The 22,888-nt window shown below is 45.6% G+C and overlaps 1 protein-coding gene across 5 annotated transcripts in view; it reads left to right on the forward strand.

Moving 5' to 3' along the window:
* The window catches only part of LOC121841178 (chromodomain-helicase-DNA-binding protein 7-like), a 114,913-nt gene that overhangs the window by 69,384 nt on the left and 22,641 nt on the right, over positions 1-22,888 (forward strand). For all 5 annotated transcript variants that reach the window (XM_042307969.1, XM_042307966.1, XM_042307968.1 and 2 more), the window contains 18 exons: positions 1,103-1,158; positions 1,493-1,607; positions 1,715-1,798; positions 2,414-2,551; positions 2,666-2,787; positions 4,649-4,892; positions 5,524-5,700; positions 5,949-6,191; positions 6,299-6,485; positions 7,099-7,309; positions 11,953-12,148; positions 12,497-12,664; positions 13,966-14,145; positions 14,463-14,573; positions 18,598-18,806; positions 20,874-21,073; positions 21,635-21,797; positions 22,515-22,604. In XM_042307969.1, the coding sequence (XP_042163903.1) occupies positions 1,103-1,158; positions 1,493-1,607; positions 1,715-1,798; positions 2,414-2,551; positions 2,666-2,787; positions 4,649-4,892; positions 5,524-5,700; positions 5,949-6,191; positions 6,299-6,485; positions 7,099-7,309; positions 11,953-12,148; positions 12,497-12,664; positions 13,966-14,145; positions 14,463-14,573; positions 18,598-18,806; positions 20,874-21,073; positions 21,635-21,797; positions 22,515-22,604 (2,894 nt within the window). The remainder of the gene's footprint in view (positions 1-1,102; positions 1,159-1,492; positions 1,608-1,714; positions 1,799-2,413; positions 2,552-2,665; positions 2,788-4,648; positions 4,893-5,523; positions 5,701-5,948; positions 6,192-6,298; positions 6,486-7,098; positions 7,310-11,952; positions 12,149-12,496; positions 12,665-13,965; positions 14,146-14,462; positions 14,574-18,597; positions 18,807-20,873; positions 21,074-21,634; positions 21,798-22,514; positions 22,605-22,888) is intronic.

The raw sequence follows: 22,888 nt of genomic DNA on the forward strand, positions 1-22,888 counted from the left end.
GGGGTATTGATCTTACAGCACCATGTGGAGATGGTTGGTGGTGGGGGTATTGATCTTACAGCACCATGTGGAGATGGTTGGTAGGGGGTATTGATCTTACAGCACCACGTGGAGATGGTTGGTGGGGGTATTGATCTTACAGCTCAATGTGGAGATGGTTGGTAGGGGGGGGTGTATTGATCTTACAGCACCATGTGGAGATGGTTGGTAGGGGGGTGTATTGATCTTACAGCTCCATGTGGAGATGGTTGGTAGGGGAGGGGTGTATTGATCTTACAGCTCCATGTGGAGATGGTTGGTAGGGGGGGTATTGATCTTACAGCTCCATGTGGAGATGGTTGGTAGGGGGGTATTGATCTTACAGCTCCATGTGGAGATGGTTGGTAGGGGAGGGGGTGTATTGATCTTACAGCTCCATGTGGAGATGGTTGGTAGGGGGGTATTGATCTTACAGCTCCATGTGGAGATGGTTGGTAGGGGAGGGGTGTATTGATCTTACAGCTCCATGTGGAGATGGTTGGTAGGGGGGGGTATTGATCTTACAGCTCCATGTGGAGATGGTTGGTAGGGGAGGGGTGTATTGATCTTACAGCTCCATGTGGAGATGGTTGGTAGGGGGTATTGATCTTACAGCTCCATGTGGAGATGGTTGGTAGGGGAGGGGTGTATTGATCTTACAGCTCCATGTGGAGATGGTTGGTAGGGGAGGGGGTATTGATCTTACAGCTCCATGTGGAGATGGTTGGTAGGGGGGGTATTGATCTTACAGCTCCATGTGGAGATGGTTGGTAGGTGGGGTTATTGATCTTACAGCACCATGTGGAGATGGTTGGTAGGGGGTATTGATCATATAGCACCATGTGGAGATGGTTGGTAGGGGGGGTATTGATCATATAGCACCATGTGGAGATGGTTGGTAGGGTGGGTATTGTCAGTGTTTTGTTATTGTCTCCTAAAATATACAGAACTCTGCCAGAAGATATTTGTTAGATGACTACTAGAAAACGGTGGCCTTGATTTGATATGTTTTTTGAGAAACATTAAAACTCACCCATCTTCTGACTCTAATCAACAACTGACACAAATGTAACTTTTTCCAAAGATGGAATCGGGAGAGAAAATGGAAGTGGAAGAATTCTATGTCAAATTCAAGAGCTTGTGAGTACCAACACGACTGGCCTTGGTTCACCGTGTCATTTTATTTCCTCCAGCTTCAGGGGAATGGTGGATTCATGTGAAATCAAATAAACACTCTGTAAACCACAGGTTTAATGTTTGGACCGAAGAGGAAATTCTATAATGCTATAAATCTCTAGATTAGCACATTTGGTTTTGTGATGGTTCGTCTGAGTTTTGCATTGTCTTTTTGTGAGGTGTGTTTATGGTGTATGACATATGATGTGTATATTATAGCATCGGTCACGGGTGGGTGTATTAAGAGTTAATAGTGTATATGTATGTAATGGTGTGTTCCCCCGCTCTCTCTGTGTAGCTCCTACCTGCACTGTCGCTGGGCAGATCTGGAGGACCTGGAGAAGGACAAAAGGATCCACCAGAAGGTCAAGCGGTTCAGGGCCAAACAGGCCCTCCCCACCTTCGTGACAGAGGTCAGTCCCACAGTTCTGTCTTCCCTCACCAGGCCATTCACTCTCTGCTATGGTAACACGAACCTCAAGGTCTCATCCTTCTCTCATCCCTTTCTCCCTCCCTCCAGATGGATGACGAGCCTTTCAACCCAGACTACGTTGAGGTGGACCGGGTACTGGACGTGTCAGAGAGCACAGATGAGAACGGAGAGGTGCGTTCCTTTTCTTGCTCACTCCCTCCTTCCTGTTCTATATGGCCTCTAAATGACCTCAAACGTTGGAATATGTTTGGTTATGTCGTTGATTGAAGTTGATGCTTTGGCTAAATGCGCACACTGTTCCCCCAACGCGCGCACACCGTTCCCCCAACGCGCGCGCGCACTGTTCCCCCAACGCGCGCGCGCACTGTTCCCCCAACGCGCCCCCGCGCGCACTGTTCCCCCCCAAACAGGCGCACGCACTGTTCCCCCAACGCGCCCCCAATACACACACACCCCCAAACAGGCGCACGCCTTCCTCCCCCAAACAGGCGCACGCCTTCACGCTGCCCCCAACACAGACTTACCCCTCCTCACATACTTAACGCCCTCTCTGCCCCAACACACACGCACACTAACCAACACACGCACGCACCCCCCGGCACGCACGCACACACTAACCCCTCCGGACGCACGCACACACTAACCCCTCCGGACGCACGCACACACTAACCCCTCCGGACGCACGCACACACTCACTAACCCCAAAACACACTTACCCCTCCCCAATAACTAACGCCCTCTCTGCCCCAACACACACACTAACCCCAACCTCTCTCTGCCCCCCAGCCTGTAAAGCTGTACCTGGTGAAGTGGTGTTCCCTGCCCTATGAGGATATAACTTGGGAGCTGAAGGCCGACATCGACCAGGCCAAGATCGATGAGTTCGAGGCCGTGGCGGCCCGTCAGCCCAAGACCAAACGCGTGGTGTGTAAAATAAAAACATCACACACACTATACACTCTCCTGCTGCCCTTTTCTGGCCCCAGCCCTTTAATGGTTGCACAGAAACCACTAACGGAAGACTTTTATTTGAAACAGGAGCGACCTCCCACCGAAAACTGGCATAAATCCGAGAGTTCCAGGGATTATAAAAACGACAACGCACTCAGGGAATACCAGCTGGAGGGAGTGAACTGGCTGCTCTTCAACTGGTACAATACGTAAGGAGAAGTACTAAAACCTACTGTTCGTGTGTGCATGTGTTAAGATATATGACGTGTGTGTGTGAGACTCAATTACAGTGGCAAGAACAAGTATTTGATACACTGACGATTTTGCAGGTTTTCCTACTTACAAAGCATGTAGAGGTCTGTAATTGTTGTCATAGGTACACTTCAACTGTAAGAGATGAATCTAAAAAAAAATCCAGAAAATCACATTGTATGATTTTTAAGTAATTAATTAGCATTTTATTATTTTATTTATTCTTGGAACCAAATATCTGAAATTTGGACAGATGTCCACTGGTCTAATGTCCATTGCTTGTGTTTCTTGGCCCAAGCAAGTCTCTTCTTAATATTGGTGTCCTTTAGTAGTGGTTTCTTTGCAGCCTGGATGGTTTTTGCGACTGTACTTGAAGAATCTTGAAGTCTTTCGGATTGACTGAGCTTCAAATCTTAAAGTAATTTCTCTGCTTATTTGAGCTGTTCTCGCCATATGGACTTTAACCAAATAGGGCTATCTTCTGTATACCACCCCTACCCCATCACAACACAACTGATTGGCTATCTTCTGTATACACAACACAACTGATTGGCTATCTTCTGTATACACAACACAACTGATTGGCTATCTTCTGTATACACAACACAACTGATTGGCTATCTTCTGTATACACAACACAACTGATTGGCTATCTTCTGTATACACAACACAACTGATTGGCTATCTTCTGTATACACAACACAACTGATTGGCTATCTTCTGTATACACAACACAACTGATTGGCTATCTTCTGTATACACAACACAACTGATTGGCTCAAACGCATTAAGAAGGAAAGACATTTCAAAAATGTAGCAAATAGTAAAAAATAAAGAAATACAATGGAATGAATAGGTGTCCAATTTTTTGACCGGTACTGTATATATTATGGAACTATTACATAGTATAATACACAAGATATCTACTGGTACTGTATATATTATGGAACTATTACATAGTATAATACACAAGATATCTACTGGTACTGTATATATTATGGAACTATTACATAGTATAATACACAAGATATCTACTGGTACTGTATATATTATGGAACTATTACATAGTATAATACACAAGATATCTACTGGTACTGTATATATTATGGAACTATTACATAGTATAATACACAAGATATCTACTGGTACTTTATATATTATGGAACTATTACATAGTATAATGTACAAGATATCTACTGACTAAAGTCTGCCTTCATAACCCACAACTACTCAATAACAAGTAGGACCATATATGCTATGTGTTTATCCAACACACTCGCATAGATAATACTGAACCATGTCACCCAGCATGTGTAAATACAATCAACACATCCATGCCCCATATTGTGTCCTCCAACCCATGTGTTGCAGGGACATGTGTGTACCCAATCTGTGCTTTTCTCACACCAATCATTAATGTGTGATCTACCACTGCTGCACACAACACACACAGTCAGTCAGTATGATGCAATAGCCACACAGCCAACTTCTTAGTTTGAGTGTCATTGATCTGCCTTTACAGGGTTATCTAACTGTTCATTAGATTACTCACTCACAAATAGAGTGCACAGAGACTTAAGGACACACTAGTGCCAATATAGTGCTCTATCTAGGTCTCTGGTCATAGGTAGGGCACTACATTGTGAATAGGGTGTTATTTGAGACATGGACTATCCCTTTTACATCTCATTCATTTGCACTGTTTTCTCTCCTTTCTGTCCTCCTATTGGACCCATTCACATTACTCACTACTGCTAATACAGTGACTGGTGACTCATTGTTCCCCTTTCATCATGTTCTCTCTTTGTTCCCCTCCAGACGGAACTGCATCCTAGCAGATGAAATGGGCCTGGGCAAGACCATCCAGTCCATCACATTCCTCTATGAGATCTACCTGAAGGGGATCCACGGGCCCTTCCTGGTCATCGCCCCCCTCTCCACCATTCCAAACTGGGAGAGGGAGTTCCGCACCTGGACCGAACTCAACGTGATCGTCTACCACGGCAGCCAGGCCAGCCGCAAGACCATCCAGGCCTACGAAATGAACTACCGCGACATGCAGGTACGTTGTGACCGTACTGTAACCATGACTATAACAGTACCATCCACTACAGGCATGACCTGACGTAACAAAACCATTAAGGCCAGATGCACAGGTAACATGACCTTAATGCAACGGTTCTATAGCTATGTAACTCCGGCCTGCGAGGCGAACCCAACCACACCATAAACTTACCATTACATAACAAACCATAACCTCACAAGACTCAGGCCTAAGTGACAGACACTCAAGCCTTCCTAGACACATGGATATAGTATGGTACAGTCAGTTCTTAACCCTAATCTAGGAATAATCCCACAAGAAGCACTTTAGACAGTCAGGTATTTAACATTAATCAGAGCTCCACACTGACTACCGACCAAATAATGAGTGACTGAAATGTGACCATAACCTACTCCACTAAACATTTACGTGTGTAAACTTACTCCACCAACCTCATATTGAGCAAATATGTTTTACATTATGTTGAGTCCATTTTGATTCAGTAAATTGACTAAAGGACAGATTTCCCTGACCAGGGTCCAGAGTTTTCCCGATTTAAGTTAAGTAGGAAAAACTACTGGCCATACACCATGACGCTCGTCCCTGTGTTCTGACCTCGCTCTCCGTCTTCTCCTCCCTCCATCTTCAGGGTCGTGTGATAAAGGGAGCGTACAAATTCCATGCGGTCATCACCACATTTGAGATGATTCTGACAGACTGTCCTGAGCTGCGCAGCGTCTCGTGGCGCTGTGTGGTCATCGACGAGGCTCACCGCCTCAAGAACAGGAACTGCAAACTGCTGGAGGGTCTTAAGATGATGGACATGGTGAGTTGACATGGAGAGATGTCTAGTTGTTAACTACTATTTCTCCTGTTTTTTTGGAATACTTGCCATTGAACCTGTTGGAAAATAAGCAATAGTTATTGATAAAATGCTCATATTTTATGGACATCAGTGGGACGTTTCCCCCTCCGTCCTCGCCTATCACAGGAGTAATAAAAACACCATCTATAATGACATACTGGAAGGACCTAAGTATAGTAAAAACCAAGTCCTCCTCTCGCTCTGTAAAGGAGCACAAGGTGCTGCTGACCGGGACCCCCCTGCAGAACACGGTGGAGGAGCTCTTCAGTCTGCTCAACTTCCTGGAGCCTGAACGCTTCCCCTCTGAGAACACCTTCATGCAGGAGTTTGGAGACCTCAAGACTGAGGAGCAGGTCCAGAAGCTGCAGGCCATCCTGAAGCCCATGATGCTGCGACGTCTCAAGGAGGACGTGGAGAAGAACCTGGCCCCCAAGGAGGAGACCATCATCGAGGTGTTTGTTTCTGTGTTTGACTTTGTGTCCGTTCCTCATGGTCAAATGATGTCATTTCTCTCCACTGAGTTTACCTAACTGATGTCGTTCCCATCTCCTGTTCTCAGGTGGAGCTGACCAACATCCAGAAGAAGTACTACCGGGCCATCCTGGAGAAGAACTTCTCCTTCCTGTCTAAAGGAGGACCGGGAGGAGGAGGTGGTGCATGGGGAGGTGGCGGTGCACAGGTCCCCAACCTGCTCAACACCATGATGGAGCTGAGGAAGTGCTGCAACCACCCCTACCTCATCAATGGTACGGAACACGCACACAAAAGGCGTCCGCATGCTTCCCATCCTGAACAGTTTATGCATATATTATGACAACATTTTGTGACGTTTTGGTCTTCGGCAAAGGTTTTTCCAGCTGTTCGTGCACGCTACATTTGTTCTCGAAGTCTACGTCCCTTCGTTGGTGATTGTTTCTAAGATCTCCTCGACAAACAAGTTTAAATGAATGACAGTTGTCTTGAGTAATCTTAGATGAATTCTGACTATTTTGAAGTCTTTATACTGGCTACGGCATCTCCAAGATGGACAAACAGTACCATTGCTGCATTTATCCCACATTTTTCAAGGGAAGGTCTTTTAAGGGAGTATGTGAGCACATTCGTTCATGTCACCTAGCTGAGTTTAGCTAGGTGCCAGCCGAAGCATGCGGAAGGCTTAACACACACTAACAAAGTCCTCACTTTTGGCTTAAAGTGTTTATTTTGGACGCTCTGAGTGTTGAATTTTCTTGGGTGGGGCACAGGAAGTGCCCTAACCTCTGTTAGTACTTAGCTTGGGTTGGTTTGTGAACTTGCTGGGTTTAGTCTCACTGCTTTTAATGATTCTGATGCATGGCCGTTTGTTTAATGATGTTCTAGGTGCAGAGGAGAAGATCCTGGACGACTTCCGTGAGAACCACCATGCCGAGATGCCCCAATTCCACCTACAGGCCATGATCCAGGCAGCGGGCAAGCTGGTGCTGATCGATAAGCTGCTGCCCAAGCTTAAGGCCGGGGGACACAGGGTCCTCGTCTTCTCCCAGATGGTGCGCTGCCTGGACATCCTGGAGGACTACCTCATCCAGAAACGGTACGGATCTGACCTTTTGCCCCTGAAGATTTGATTCGAAGTACCCCTTTTATGTTCTCTCCCAGATTTTCTCTTCCATTCCACTCTTACCTAACCCAGGGGACTGAAACTGGGGCCCTGTGTGCCAGATGCGGCCTGCAAGCCAATTCTTTTCAAAATATATATATATTTTTTAAATGTGTGATTTTGAGAACCCTACCCTAACACGGAACCCAAACTGGCTGCGTGCGTGCGTGCACCATCGTGTGCTATAATGCATAAATGCATTTGACTTCCGGCAGTCAAATGCATTTGACTTCCGGCGCCGACAGAGATGGCCGCCTCGCTTCGCGTTCCTAGGAAACTATGCAGTTTTTTGTTTTTTTACGTGTTATTTCTTACACTAGTACCCCAGGTCATCTTAGGTTTCATTACATACAGCCGAGAAGAACTACTGAATATAAGATCAGCGTCAACTCACCATCAGTACGACCAAGAATATGTTTTTCGCGATGCGGATCCTGTGTTCTGCCTTACAACCAGTGTAACGGAGTGGATCACATGCAGCGACCAAAAAAAAAACGACTCAGAAAAAGAGGGAAACGAAGCGGTCTTCTGGTAAGACTCCGGAGACGGGCACACCGTGCACCACTCCCTAGCATTCTTCTTGCCAATGTCCAGTCTCTTGACAACAAGGTTGATGAAATCCGAGCAAGGGTAGCATTCCAGAGGGACATCAGAGACTGTAACGTTCTCTGCTTCACGGAAACATGGCTCACTGGAGAGACGCAATCCGAAGCGGTGCAGCCAGCGGGTTTCTCCACGCATCGCGCCGACAGAAACAAACATCTTTCTGGTAAGAAGACGGGCGGGGGCGTATGCCTTATGGCCAACGTGACATGGTGTGATGAAAGAAACATACAGGAACTCAAATCCTTCTGTTCACCTGATTTAGAATTCCTCACAATCAAATGTAGACCGCATTATCTACCAAGAGAATTCTCTTCGATTATAATCACAGCCGTATATATCCCCCCCCAAGCAGACACATCGATGGCTCTGAACGAACTTTATTTAACTCTGCAAACTGGAAACAATTTATCCGGAGGCTGCATTCATTGTAGCTGGGGATTTTAACAAGGCTAATCTGAAAACAAGACTCCCTAAATTTTATCAGCATATCGATTGCGCAACCAGGGGTGGAAAGACCCTGGATCATTGTTACTCTAACTTCCGCGACGCATATAAGGCCCTGCCCCGCCCCCCTTTCGGAAAAGCTGACCACGACTCCATTTTGTTGATCCCTGCCTACAGACAGAAACTAAAACAAGAAGCTCCCACGCTGAGGTCTGTCCAACGCTGGTCTGACCAAGCTGACTCCACACTCCAAGACTGCTTCCATCACGTGGACTGGGAGATGTTTCGTATTGCGTCAGACAACAACATTGACGAATACGCTGATACGGTGTGCGAGTTCATTAGAATGTGCGTTGAAGATGTCGTTCCCATAGCAACGATTAAAACATTCCCTAACCAGAAACCGTGGATTGATGGCAGCATTCGTGTGAAACTGAAGGCACGAACCACTGCTTTTAATCAGGGCAAGGTGTCTGGTAACATGACTGAATACAAACAGTGCAGCTATTCCCTCCGCAAGGCTATCAAACAAGCTAAGCGCCAGTACAGAGACAAAGTAAAATCCCAATTCAACGGCTCAGACACAAGAGGCATGTGGCAGGGTCTACAGTCAATCACGGACTACAGGAAGAAACCCAGCCCAGTCACGGACCAGGATGTCTTGCTCCCAGGCAGACTAAATAACTTTTTTGCACGCTTTGAGGACAATACAGTGCCACTGACACGGCCTGCAACGGAAACATGCGGTCTCTCCTTCACTGCAGCCGAAGTGAGTAAGACATTTAAACGTGTTAACCCTCGCAAGGCTGCAGGCCCAGACGGCATCCCCAGCCGCGCCCTCAGAGCATGCGCAGACCAGCTGGCCGGTGTGTTTACGGACATATTCAATCAATCCCTATACCAGTCTGCTGTTCCCACATGCTTCAAGAGGGCCACCATTGTTCCTGTTCCCAAGAAAGCTAAGGTAACTGAGCTAAATGACTACCGCCCCGTAGCACTCACATCCGTCATCATGAAGTGCTTTGAGAGACTAGTCAAGGACCATATCACCTCCACCCTACCTGACACCCTTGACCCACTCCAATTTGCTTACCGCCCAAATAGGTCCACAGACGATGCAATCTCAACCACACTGCACACTGCCCTAACCCATCTGGACAAGAGGAATACCTATGTGAGAATGCTGTTCATCGACTACAGCTCGGCATTCAACACCATAGTACCCTCCAAGCTCGTCATCAAGCTCGAGACCCTGGGTCTCGACCCCGCCCTGTGCAACTGGGTACTGGACTTCCTGACGGGCCGCCCCCAGGTGGTGAGGGTAGGCAACAACATCTCCTCCCCGCTGATCCTCAACACTGGGGCCCCACAAGGGTGCGTTCTGAGCCCTCTCCTGTACTCCCTGTTCACCCACGACTGCGTGGCCACGCACGCCTCCAACTCAATCATCAAGTTTGCGGACGACACAACAGTGGTAGGCTTGATTACCAACAACGACGAGACGGCCTACAGGGAGGAGGTGAGGGCCCTCGGAGTGTGGTGTCAGGAAAATAACCTCACACTCAACGTCAACAAAACTAAGGAGATGATTGTGGACTTCAGGAAACAGCAGAGGGAACACCCCCATCCACATCGATGGAACAGTAGTGGAGAGGGTAGCAAGTTTTAAGTTCCTCGGCATACACATCACAGACAAACTGAATTGGTCCACTCACACAGACAGCATCGTGAGGAAGGCGCAGCAGCGCCTCTTCAACCTCAGGAGGCTGAAGAAATTCGGCTTGTCACCAAAAGCACTCACAAACTTCTACAGATGCACAATCGAGAGCATCCTGGCGGGCTGTATCACCGCCTGGTATGGCAACTGCATCGCCCTCAACCGTAAGGCTCTCCAGAGGGTAGTGAGGTCTGCACAACGCATCACCGGGGGCAAACTACCTGCCCTCCAGGACACCTACACCACCCGATGCTACAGGAAGGCCATAAAGATCATCAAGGACATCAACCACCCGAGCCACTGCCTGTTCACCCCGCTGTCATCCAGAAGGCGAGGTCAGTACAGGTGCATCAAAGCAGGGACCGAGAGACTGAAAAACAGCTTCTATCTCAAGGCCATCAGACTGTTAAACAGCCACCACTAACATTGAGTGGCTACTGCCAACACACTGTCAATGACACTGACTCTACTCCAGCCACTTTAATCATGGGAATTGATGGGAAATGATGTAAATATATCACTAGCCACTTTAAACAATGCTACCTTATATAATGTTACTTACCCTACATTGTTCATCTCATATGCATACGTTGATACTGTACTCTATATCATCGACTGCATCCTTATGTAATACATGTATCACTAGCCACTTTAACTATGCCACTTGGTTTACATACTTATCTCATATGCATATACTGTACTCGATATCATCTACTGTATCTTGCCTATGCTGCTCTGTACCATCACTCATTCATATATCCTTATGTACATATTCTTTATCCCCTTACACTGTGTATAAGACAGTAGTTTTTTTGGAATTGTTAGTTAGATTACTTGTTTGTTATTACTGCATTGTCGGAACTAGAAGCACAAGCATTTCGCCACACTCGCATTAACATCTGCTAACCATGTGTATGTGACAAATAAAATTTGATTTGATACATTTATTTTGTCCCCCTTCACCAAACGCGATCACGACACGCAGGTTAAAATATCAAAACAAATTCTGAACCAATGACATTAATTTGGGGAGAGGTCGAAAAGCATTAAACATGTATGGCAATTTAGCTAGTTAGCTTTCACTTGCTAGCTAATTTGTCCTATTTAGCTAGCTTGCTGTTGTTAGCTAATTTGTCCTGGGATATAAACATTGAGTTGTTATTTTACCTGAAATGCACAAGGTCCTCTACTCCAACAATTAATCCACACATAAAACGGTCAACCGAATCACTTCTAGTCATCTCTCCTCCTTCCAGGCTTTTTCATCTTTGAACTTATATGGTGATCTTATATGGCATCTACACTTTCATAGTATTACCACGACAACTGGCAACACATTTCGTCTTTCAATCACCCATGTAGGTATAACCAATGAGGAGATGGCACGTGGGTACCTGCTTCTATAAACCAATGAGGAGATGGGGGAGGCAGGGCTTGCAGCGCGATCTGCGTCAGAAATAGAACTGACTTGTATTTTAGCCCTTGTCAACGCAGATGCTCGTTGGCGCGTGCGAGTCGTGTGGGTGCAATAATTGAATAACATAGATTTCTAAATTAATTTTGCAACGCACCCGACGTGAGCGGTGTGGTCAGCCTATAATGCCGCTCCATAGATTATTTCTTCTGATGATGGCCGTGTGAGGGGTAATGCATTTGAGCTTCACCATATTTCATACTATATATAAATGTAATGTATTTTACTAGTCATCTGCGTGAGCACATCAATGACAAAGTCATAAATGTGGGTTGTTTTTTATGATTGAGTTTTATCTGTTGCTAAAGCTGACTATGACTGTCTCCTTCCGACCAGGTACCCGTATGAGCGTATCGATGGCCGTGTGAGGGGTAACCTCCGGCAGGCTGCAATTGACCGCTTCTCTCGTCCGGGCTCTGACCGCTTTGTATTCCTGTTGTGTACCCGGGCCGGAGGTCTGGGCATCAACCTGACCGCTGCCGACACCTGCATCATCTTTGACTCTGATTGGAACCCCCAGAATGATTTACAGGTGAGTGGGCTGGGCTTGCAAATAGAGCATTACCACTTTGTTAAATACTCAAGTTGAAGATGCAATTTATGGAATACTGTGGTCACTACTACACAGGTAAATACCGTGCTACTTCAGTAAACTTTGAAAGAAGACAGTCCTGTTAAGATACAGTAGAGACACATGTTGAAACGCAGTACACAGGTTCATAGAAACTCATAAAACAGGAAACAAACAATGTTATCACACCACTGGTACACCACGACATGACTTTGTTTGTTGTTGTCAGATGGTCTATGCTTTACTCAATCTAAGCAAGTTTTTATTTTATTTTTTATCTTTCTCACTCTTTTCCTCTCCCTCTCTCAGGCGCAAGCCAGATGCCACAGGATTGGCCAGAGCAAGGCAGTGAAGATCTACAGGCTGATCACCAGGAACTCCTATGAGAGGGAGATGTTTGACAAGGCCAGCCTCAAGCTGGGCCTCGACAAGGCTGTGCTGCAGTCCATGAGTGGCCGAGAAAATGCAGCCAACGGGGTAAGACACAGAAACACACGCACAGTTAACCTCTTGCGACGAGCAATCCGGGATCGTAATCATAGCCTCAAAGAAATTAGCATAACGCAGCGAACATAAATACCCCTAGTAACTCTTCCTATTCATGAAAATCGCAAATGAAATAAATACATTCAAACACAAGCTTAGCCTTTTGTTAACAACACTGTCATCTCAGATTTTCAAAATATGCGTTACAGCCAACGCTAGACAAGCATTTGTGTAAGTTTATCATGGCATAATGCTATGCTAGGCTCTGCTGGCAGCAGGCAACATTTTCACGAAAATAAGAAAAGCAACCAAATTAATTTACCTTTGAAGAACTTCTGATGCTTTCACTCAGGAGACTCCCAGTTAGATAGCAAATGTTCCTTTTTTCCAAAAATATTATTTTTGTAGGCGAAATAGCTACAATAGCTTTGTTCATCATTCTTGGCTGAGAAATCGACCGGAAAATGCTACCATTACAACGCCAAACTTTTTTCAAAATTAACTCCATAATATCGACAGAAACATGGCAAACGTTATTTAGGATCCATCCTCAAGGTGTTTTTAACATATATATTCGATAATATATCCGTCGAGGCAATTGGTTTCTCATAAGAAGCGATTGGAAAAATGGCTACCTCAGTATTTTACGCAAGATTTTCTGCGGGAGACACCATGTGACCACTTGCTAAATATGCTCCCTTACGGCTATTCTTCAATGGAAATGCGTAAAAAGACGTCACAATGCTGTAGACACCTTGGGGAATACGTGGAAAACGTAAGCTCATTCGTAGCTCATTCACAGCCATATAAGGAGTCATTGGCATGAGGCGGTTTCAAAAAATGCGGCACTTCCTGGTTGGATTTTTATCTCGGTTTCACCTGTAACATCAGTTCTGTGGCACTCACAGACAATATCTTTGCAGTTTTGGAAATGTCAGTGTCTTCTTTCCAAAGCTGTCAATTATATGCATAGTCGAGCATCTTTTCGTGACAAAATATCTTGTTTAAAACGGAACGTTTTTCATCCAAAAAATGTAATAGCGCCCCCTAATGCATAACTGGTTGCACAGCTCTGACACAGTTAAAAAGTAAGACAAGGCTTGGGGACATGTTAGTATTGTTTTTCAACGTTCTGTGTGCGCCCATGTTGAAAACATCTCTAAAACAGATTGCTCACCTGCCTTTGTGAAGAGGTTCTTCTCAGCCATAGTTAATTGTCTTAATAAAGGTGAACTATTGTTGATATACTGAGCTCGGTAGTCTAAACCATCAAATGTGCTTCACCACCTCAGGTTCCACAGCTGTCTAAGAAGGAGGTGGAGGACCTCCTCCGTAAAGGAGCCTACGGAGCTCTGATGGATGAGGAGGACGAGGGCTCAAAGTTCTGCGAAGAGGACATTGACCAGATCCTCCTGAGACGAACCCAGACCATCACCATTGAGTCCGAGGGCAAGGGGTCCACCTTCGCCAAGGTAGCTTCAATACGCTGTCTCCCATGTGTTCTTAGCACCATTTTTGTAGCGTGGTCAGTAACATAGGAATTGAATTACTATAACAGATTTCCCATTCAAGTCAATGGGTCTAGGTGTTCTGATGGCCCATTCTAGTAATTCTATTTCTATGCTCATTACCAGTAGAGTAATGTGCAGTGTCAGTGGGGGCTTGTTCCAGTGGCCAACCCAGCAGCACTTTTTTGAGATCAAAAGCGTAATTGGAAAAGAAAGGCGGAGAAAATGCATTCAGGAGATTCACCGTTGGAACCGTTTCTTCTTTTACCCATACTCCCCAGGCGAGCTTTGTGGCTGCTGGGAACAGGACGGACATTTCCCTGGAGGACCCTGACTTCTGGCAGAAGTGGGCCAAGAAGGCGGAGCTTGACATGGAAGCCATCAATGGACGGGTGAGCTTCGAGAAAATGTATTGTGGGAAATGTAGTGTAACAGGGATGACGTAAGGGGCAAAGACTTGGCTTGGTCAGTATTTGTCTCAAGGAATGCAACAACAAAAAAATGCTGAGGGTTGAACTGTAACCGGTAGTGTTATCACGATGCCAGAATTTTGACTTTGATACCAATACCAGGTTTAATATCACAATATTAGATACCATCAAGATACTCTATTCCAAAATGATACCAAGGCAAAAACAAGAAGGCTAATTAGCCCTAGTCACAGTGGCACTTGATCCAGACAGATAAACTTAACTACTGCTCTGTTTAATTGTTGGGTATCTTTTGAGATCAATATCATTACATTTGAATTTTTATGTCAGTGTTTTTCAGAGACATCCATGTATGTCTTAATAAATCAATTATAAACTCAGCAAAAAAAGAAACGTCCCTTTTTCAGGACCCTGTCTTTCAAAGATAATTCTTTAAAATCCAAATAACTTCACATATCTTCATTGTAAAGGGTTTAAACACTGTTTCCCATGCTTGTTCAATGAACCATAAACAATTAATGAACATGCACCTGTGGAACGGTCATTTAGACACTAACAGCTTACAGACGGTAGGCAATTAAGGTCACAGTTATGAACTTAGGACACTAAAGAGGCCTTTCTACTGACTCTGAAAAGCACAAAAAGAAAGATGCCCAGGATCCCTGCTCATCTGCGTGAGCTTGCTGCAAGGAGGCATGAGGACTGCAGATGTGGCCAGGGCAATAAATTGCATTGTGTTACTGTGAGACGCCTGTTGTCTTTGCTATGCCGGATTAAGTGATATGACATGCTTTTCTATAAAATCATTTTTCTGTAATTAATATTACCTGATTGAACTAATCATGTAAATGTAATTAACTAGAAAGTCGGGGTACCACGAAAATAATGTTTATAGAGCTGTTATCTTCCGAATAAACTCTTTAGACCTGATAATCTTTTACATCAATAGCGGTCCATTCTTAATCGTCACCTTATTCAGTCTCAACCAATAATTCTACGACTTCAGATATCTTCACGAACCCTGGCTAACAAGTTGAATCAGCAATACAAAATTTGGTTTAATTATTTATTTACTAAATACTTAAACAATCACACAGAGTTACACACACAGGATGGGTCATATATTGATTACTAATTATGTCATAAAAGAAAAGGTCCCTGGCGGACGGAACAGGTATGACGGCTGGTTACACAAAGAAAGGGGGTTGGGTTTTGAATGAAAGCATCGGAAGACTTAGGAACAAAGGAATTTGGTCTCTGATCGGACCTTGTGAAGCTATGCTATCGTAAATACAGAATCTTATGCATTCTAAATAACCGCCCATTTGGAAAAGGAAAATGCAAGAAATATCTACTCTGAGCGGTGCTTCAATAGGTTGGTTGTAGATGGAAGGTCGTGTTGCCCAACAGAGATCTCCCTTGTCCTTTGAATAATATGAAAATTACAGGCCTCTCATCTTTAAGTGGGAGAACTTGCACAATTGGTGGCTGACTAAATACTTTTTTGCCCCACTGTATGTCTTGTGGTAGAATGGATACGTTGTCGTACCGTCGTGTGTTTGGTAGAAGAGATACTTTGTCCGTCCATTCCAAGCCCACGTTTACAGCTGCTGCTGCTCACTCAACGGCTAGGACGTATCACTTCTTTAGTGAATAAAAGTTCAAAGTTCATACCAAGTTGCCATACTTAAAGCTCACGCTGAAGTTTGCTTAGTTCTGTAGTTTGATATTAGCCCTTTTAACGTATGGACCGTCGTCCTCGGGAACACGCATGTTCATTTCATTAACAGGGGCTTATGTAGTGGGGAGAGAAGGGCGTGTTTCATAGTTTACAACCAATGTCTGTTCACTTGGGCGGGGCCACAGAGTGAACAGAGTTTACCTTATGGAAACAATTCTCTCATTTAGAAGCTAAAATTACATTTAATCTTTTCACAAATAGTTTCATATTTAAATGTTTAAATTGCACAACAATTCCATGTGAATCTGATTACTAGAATGTGTAGACTTTCCAAGATACAGTTTGTCATCCTATCATAAGTAATGTCTCAGATGACAACTGATCTGACATCATATTCTTTAAGTACCAACGCATATTTTCAACTGGTTGGATTACTGAAATATGGTTCTGTTCACCACCCTTTTGATGTTACCCAACTCTCTGTTAACAAAGGGCTTTCCAAGAGTCACTCTGTAGACTAGAGAGAGAGGAAAGGGGGAAAAGGTATTTATGTGGGTCATAAACCTCACCAACAGGCCAACGTCTCACCCCGACCGTTTAGACAGTGCTACAGGGAGACAGGTCGGACACCTGATCGTCCTCGCAGTGGCAGATCATGTGTAACAACACCTGCACAGGATTTGTACACCCAAACAGCACACCTGTGGGACAAGTACAGGATGGCAACAACAACTGCCCGAGTTACACCAGGAACCCACAATCCCTCCATCAGTGCTCAGACTGTCTGCAAAAGGCTGAGAGAGGCTGGACTGAGGGCTTGTAGGCTTGTTGTAAGGCAGGTCCTCACCAGACATCACCGGCAATAACATCGCCTATGGGCACAAACCCACTGTCGCTGGACCAGACATTACTGGCAAATGGTGCTCTCCACTGACGAGTCGCGGTTTTGTCTCACCAGGGGTGATGGTCGGATTCGCGTTTATCGTCGAAGGAATGAGCGTTACACCAAGGCCTGTTCTCTGAAGCGGGACCTGGTAAACCTGTTGGATCAGAGGGTGAGGGCTAGGGCCATTCCCCCCAGAAATGTCTGGGAACTTGCAGGTGCCTTGGTGGAAGAGTGGGGTAACATCTCATAGAAAAACTGGCAAATCAGTCAATGAGCAGATGCAGTCCATGAGCAGATGCGCTGCAGTACTTAATGCAGCTGGTGGCCACACCAGATACTGACTGATACTTTAGATTTTGACCCCCCCCTCCCTTTTTTTTTGGTTTGTTTGTTCAGGGACACGTTATTCCATTTGTTAGTCACAAGTTTGCTGAAAATAAACGCAGTTGACAGTGAGAGGACGTGACAGTGAGAGGAGTTTACAATCAATTTGACTTTGTTTTTACCAATATAACTACATAATGTTGGTCATTTATTTTAATGGTAAATCTGGATTGATAAACTGGGTTAATCAAGATGTAGCCGAGGCAAGGGTTTCCATTAGCCGGTAATAGCCGGCTTTTGTCTGATAAAACAAATAAATATAAAAGCCAATAAATAATATTCATCCAATGCAAAAAACCATCTCTACTTTAAATAGATTTTTGTATTAATCTAATTAGATTTCCGCGCGGACATCGATTTTAGGGGATTAACTGCCTTGCTAATGGGCAGAACGGCAGAATATTTCACCTTGTTGGCTCGGGATTTGAAACCAGCAACCTTTCGGTTACTGGCCCAACGCTCTTAACCGCTATGGGAATGGTAGAAACCACACCAGCATTTCCCCTCCCTGTAGACGCCACGTTACAATATCGGAGTATTCTCTCCCTCATAAGCGTTAATTAATTAGTCTTATTACCCCAGGCTAGCCATGTGTGGAGCCCCAGTCATAACTGGGCTACGGTGAGCTAATTTAAAATGGTGGCCGTGGGAATCTCTTTATATTCCTTAATTACCCTGAGTTCCCCTCTTCAGTGGACCCAGAGGCAGTAAGCAGCTTACGCTGCCTCCGGAGGGGAGCAGAGACATCACTTAGTCAGTCTAAAGCAAGTCCTTTTCTCTCCTCTCCTCCACGCCGCTCCCGTACTCGCCCTCCCTCTCCCCAAGGGCCCTGGAGTATAGCACTTAATCCAGCCGCATAAACAGACACGTGTTTTTTTTATAGCTATATTGAGTTTATCAGGGAAACTATGCTAATGAGGTAAATAATAAAAACAGCATGCTACCCTTTTTTTTAGCATTTTAACACTTGGGAGATGGAGGAGAGGGGAAAGTGTGATTGCTTTTTTTTTTGACACGTATTGTTTTCCTCCAAGAACACCCTTGTGATTGACACTCCGAGGGTGCGGAAGCAGACACGCCACTACAGCTCAATGAAGGAGGACGAATTGGCAGAGTTCTCCGAGCTGGAAAGTGACGGCGAGAATGAGAAGCCCTTGACCAAACTCAGGCGACCCCAGGACCGAGCTCACGGGTACCCCCGCAGCGAGTGCTTCAGGGTGGAGAAGAACCTGCTGGTTTATGGGTGAGTGGACATCTCTAACATGTTTGTTAGTCTTTCTGAAAGGTTGACTGTTCTCTAAACCCTGGCCCTTTTGGAAGGGTAACTCTAGATACTAGGGTCGTGCCGAGTTGTCGGACAAAACGGGTATCGTAATGGATATAAGCAATTTTCCCGATATATGATCAAGAGGTTTTTTTGTAATTGTCTGTGATCTAAAACTTTTATTTATGGGTGCCAACTTACATCTTTGAATCAAGTGCGAAGTGCTACGTAGTCTAAACTCAACTGGCTAGTTTGTCTGTTTGTAAATAGAAGGGCAGGCTGTACGCTGATACTGCTGCTTTGATTGGAGCTGTATTTCTGTGTCCTCGCTTGTTTAATCATTTCACCCAATCACTTCTCTTTCGGTTTGATCATTTAGATTTTTGCTGCCTCCTGCTAGCCTAATACTATGATAGCAAGCTATCAATGTGCATAACATCTAGCAAGCTATCAATGTGCATAACATCTAACAAGCTATCAATGTGCATAACATCTAACAAGCTATCAATGTGCATAACATCTAACAAGCTATCAATGTGCATAACATCTAACAAGCTATCAATGTGCATAACATCTAACAAGCTATCAATGTGCATAACATCTAACAAGCTATCAATGTGCATAACATCTAACTAGCAGGGAGAGGGTAGGTAAAAGATGAACCGCTGATGCACCTTCTGACCAACTTAGGCATATTTTCCCGTCACTAGTATCATCCAATCTGACTGTCAATTTATGGATACGATTAAGAGTGTGCAGGTCGGCACACCTCTACTACATACCCCTCGTAGACCTGAGCGAATTTAGTAGATGTTTAATGATTTGGTTAACTATCCAGTTTGCAGTCTTGACAGACTAGGCGATCGACTTGGTTTTGCCATAGTGGTAAATTTGGTATGGAGACGTGCCCATTCCAATGTCTACCTCTAGACTCCTGAGACTGCAGGGGGATGTAAGAAATATGTCAGACACTGCCACAAGCCTACCAGAGGGATATTACCATATCTACATCTTCTCGCTCAGGAAGTCCACCTGAGAGATCTCATATCCTGTCTGGTTTATTGGCTGCCAGGTCCTTGAAGTATGATGAGGGGGTGTGCTTACCTCAGTGGCTGAACACATGCTGCGGTGGTCTGGGGGGGAAAAATGGTCACAGAGTGCTAATGCTTGTCCACTCACATGTAGGGTAATTTAACTTACACAGCAATCTGAGGCTCCGACACGCATGGGACCATTAAACATGCCTACATACTTACACACACACGAGCCCAGATCCATCTTGCATGCACTCCTAATATGACCCAACATCCGCACAGTGAACCAATCACACACACCCGCACAGTGAACCAATCACACACACCCACATTAGTCGCCCTGCCCGACTGCCTTCTACAGTGACAGATCACGGCTGGCTGCACGCACCAACCACGTCTGACCAGCAGTGGGGTTGTTTTTCACAATCGAACCGACTCGACTACTGTCTAGACCACTGGGCTATAGGGCAAATTATAGAGCCATCACGTCTGAGGACTCTTCCCCTCAACTGACGCTGCTGCCATTGACTCCCTCTCTCTATCCCCTTCCCTAACCCAGACCTAGTCTCCATCGACCCACAAACACACAGAGTCAAATTGATTGTACTAGAATTTAGGTGTTGGTGGGTTGCATGCCAACTAGGGTTATCTCACCGTTGTGTAAAAGCATTTAGGGAGAGACGAGTCTTCGGTCGGTTGTCACTTGTTGGTGTTCTACTCTGGGTCACCCGCGGTAGGGAGATGGGATGTCAGTTGAATGTGCAGTCATGAACGAATTGTGTCACGGAATCAGATCGCGGTGTGACATCGGACCGTGGTTGAAGTTCAGAGAGCCAGACATAACACAGCCCCATCCACACCTACCCCCTCTTCTCTTCATTTACTGTGGTGGATAGGGAGGGATGTAACAATATGAAACCTCCCAGCCTGAGACTGTAAATGTCAATCATCAGGATAAATGATAATACTCCAGACTAAATTCCCCTCCCTCTCTCTCTCTCCTCCCTGCTAGGTGGGGTCGCTGGGGAGACATCCTGTCCCGCGGGCGTTTCAAACGGCCCCTGCAAGAACAAGATGTGGAGACCATCTGCCGCGCCCTGCTGGCCTACTGCCTGCTGCACTACCGTGGCGACGAGAACATCAAGCGCTTCATCTGGGACCTCATCACGCCCTCTGAGGACGGACAGAGCCGCACACTCACCAACCACTCCGGTATGCATCCCTAGACACTCCTAACGCAGCACAACTATAGCTTAGCTACAACATAACAAACACACACTTTCCACTCAGTAACACCCTGATGAACTGCTCCGCAAGGCCTTCCCAATAACCACTTGTAGAGTGAATAAACATCCATTGAATTCCATAGGATTTTTCACAGTCCCACCACTTAAGTCCCTCCCTCACACAAGCCCACCTCCCCACGACTCTTGACCTGACCTTACTCTAACATTGCGGCGGTCTGGTTCCAACTGGTTCAGATTCTGAACTTCCTTGTCTTGTTTGACCTTAATCCTCATTGGTTTCACTCAGAAGCCAACGCTAGAGTCTGATTGGTTAAAAAAAACATGGACTCCAATTGGCCCAATTAGTTGCTATTGTTTTCAATTATAGTTTGCAAATAGCCATTTCAAATTGTTTAAATAAATAATCAAGTCTTTGCTGATAATAGACTTGTCCAACCCAGGTCTCTTGTTTAAAGAGATGTCATCTGAATTTGACATTTTGAACCTGTGAGTCTGCCCATTGTAATACTACCTCCTCTAATTGTAGGTCTGTCTACTCCAGTACCGCGGGGTCGTAAGGGGAAGAAGGGGAAACCAGCCCCACCTGCCCCTCCCCAGCTCCCCAGGGCAGAGTGGCTGGCCAGCTGTAACCCTGACCTGCTACTGCAGGAGGACAGCTACAAGAGACACCTCAAACACCACTGTAACAAGTAAGTCACAACTGACCTTTAACCCCAACACTGTCGTTCAAATGCCACAAGAAGAAGTGAGCCTTTTGTCAGCCCTTTGACCTCGAACCTCAAACCAAACACAAAACACCCAGTTTCCACACATGGAGGTTTCATTTAGAACACAGTCCCCAGTAATCTTATTTCCCATGAGCTGCTAGTGACAAACACCAACACACTTTTCACTTCAGTCTTTTGCTTAGTTCTAGGCAGTGTCCTATTTACTCCTCCTCCTTCCTTGGCCACAACTCTTCTCCTCTCCGCTCTTCTTCTTTCTACTCTGCTGTTGTTGGGGAGATTTTGCGACGGCCAGGTTTTTGGGGCCGAGGCTGGCGCCAGGCCAGGTTCCAGGCAGACCTGTTGGATGTGGGTGAAAGGCGGCACACACAGGGGTGATTATGTGGTGCCATCTGTCAGGCGCGGGGGCTGGTGCGCAGCGTGGCTAATCAGGCCTGGCAGCATGATGGATGGGCAGGGGTTCGTGCCAAAGAGCCACTACTTTAGCTCTACCCAGCTACTGCTGCTGGCACACGTGCACGAACCAGAGTTTAAAAACTCACTCTTTCTTTTTTTACCCTCCCCCTCTTTCCGTATCGTTTTCTTTCTCCCTCCAATCTCTCTCTATATATATCTCCCCCCTTTCCTCTCTTTCCCCTCTCTTTCCCCTCTCTCTCTTTCCCCTCTCTCTCCCTCCCACAGAGTTCTCCTTAGGGTCCGTATGCTCTACTATCTGCGACAGGAAGTCATCGGTGACCACGCCGACAGGATCCTAGAGGGAACAGACTCAAGGTTGGCATCCATGCTCCTCCATCTCTTCATCTCTCCAACACACCCAAGCCCCTGCCTGCTTGATCTTCCCTCTCTCCCTCTTCCATCCCCGAGTTCCGCCCCTCACCCAGATGTGCATCCATGTATAATGCAGAAACGTGTGCTCCGTATTGATGGCATCTGAGGCTCTTCGCTGAATAAAATGCTGTTATTGTGTGTGCATGCATATGTGCGCCAGTTAGTGTGTAGTCGCGCATATACACTATATATACAAAAGTATGTGGACACCTCTTCAAATTAGTGGT

Source organism: Oncorhynchus tshawytscha, linkage group LG28 (genome assembly GCF_018296145.1).
Source record: "Oncorhynchus tshawytscha isolate Ot180627B linkage group LG28, Otsh_v2.0, whole genome shotgun sequence".
Lineage (NCBI taxonomy): Eukaryota > Metazoa > Chordata > Actinopteri > Salmoniformes > Salmonidae > Oncorhynchus > Oncorhynchus tshawytscha.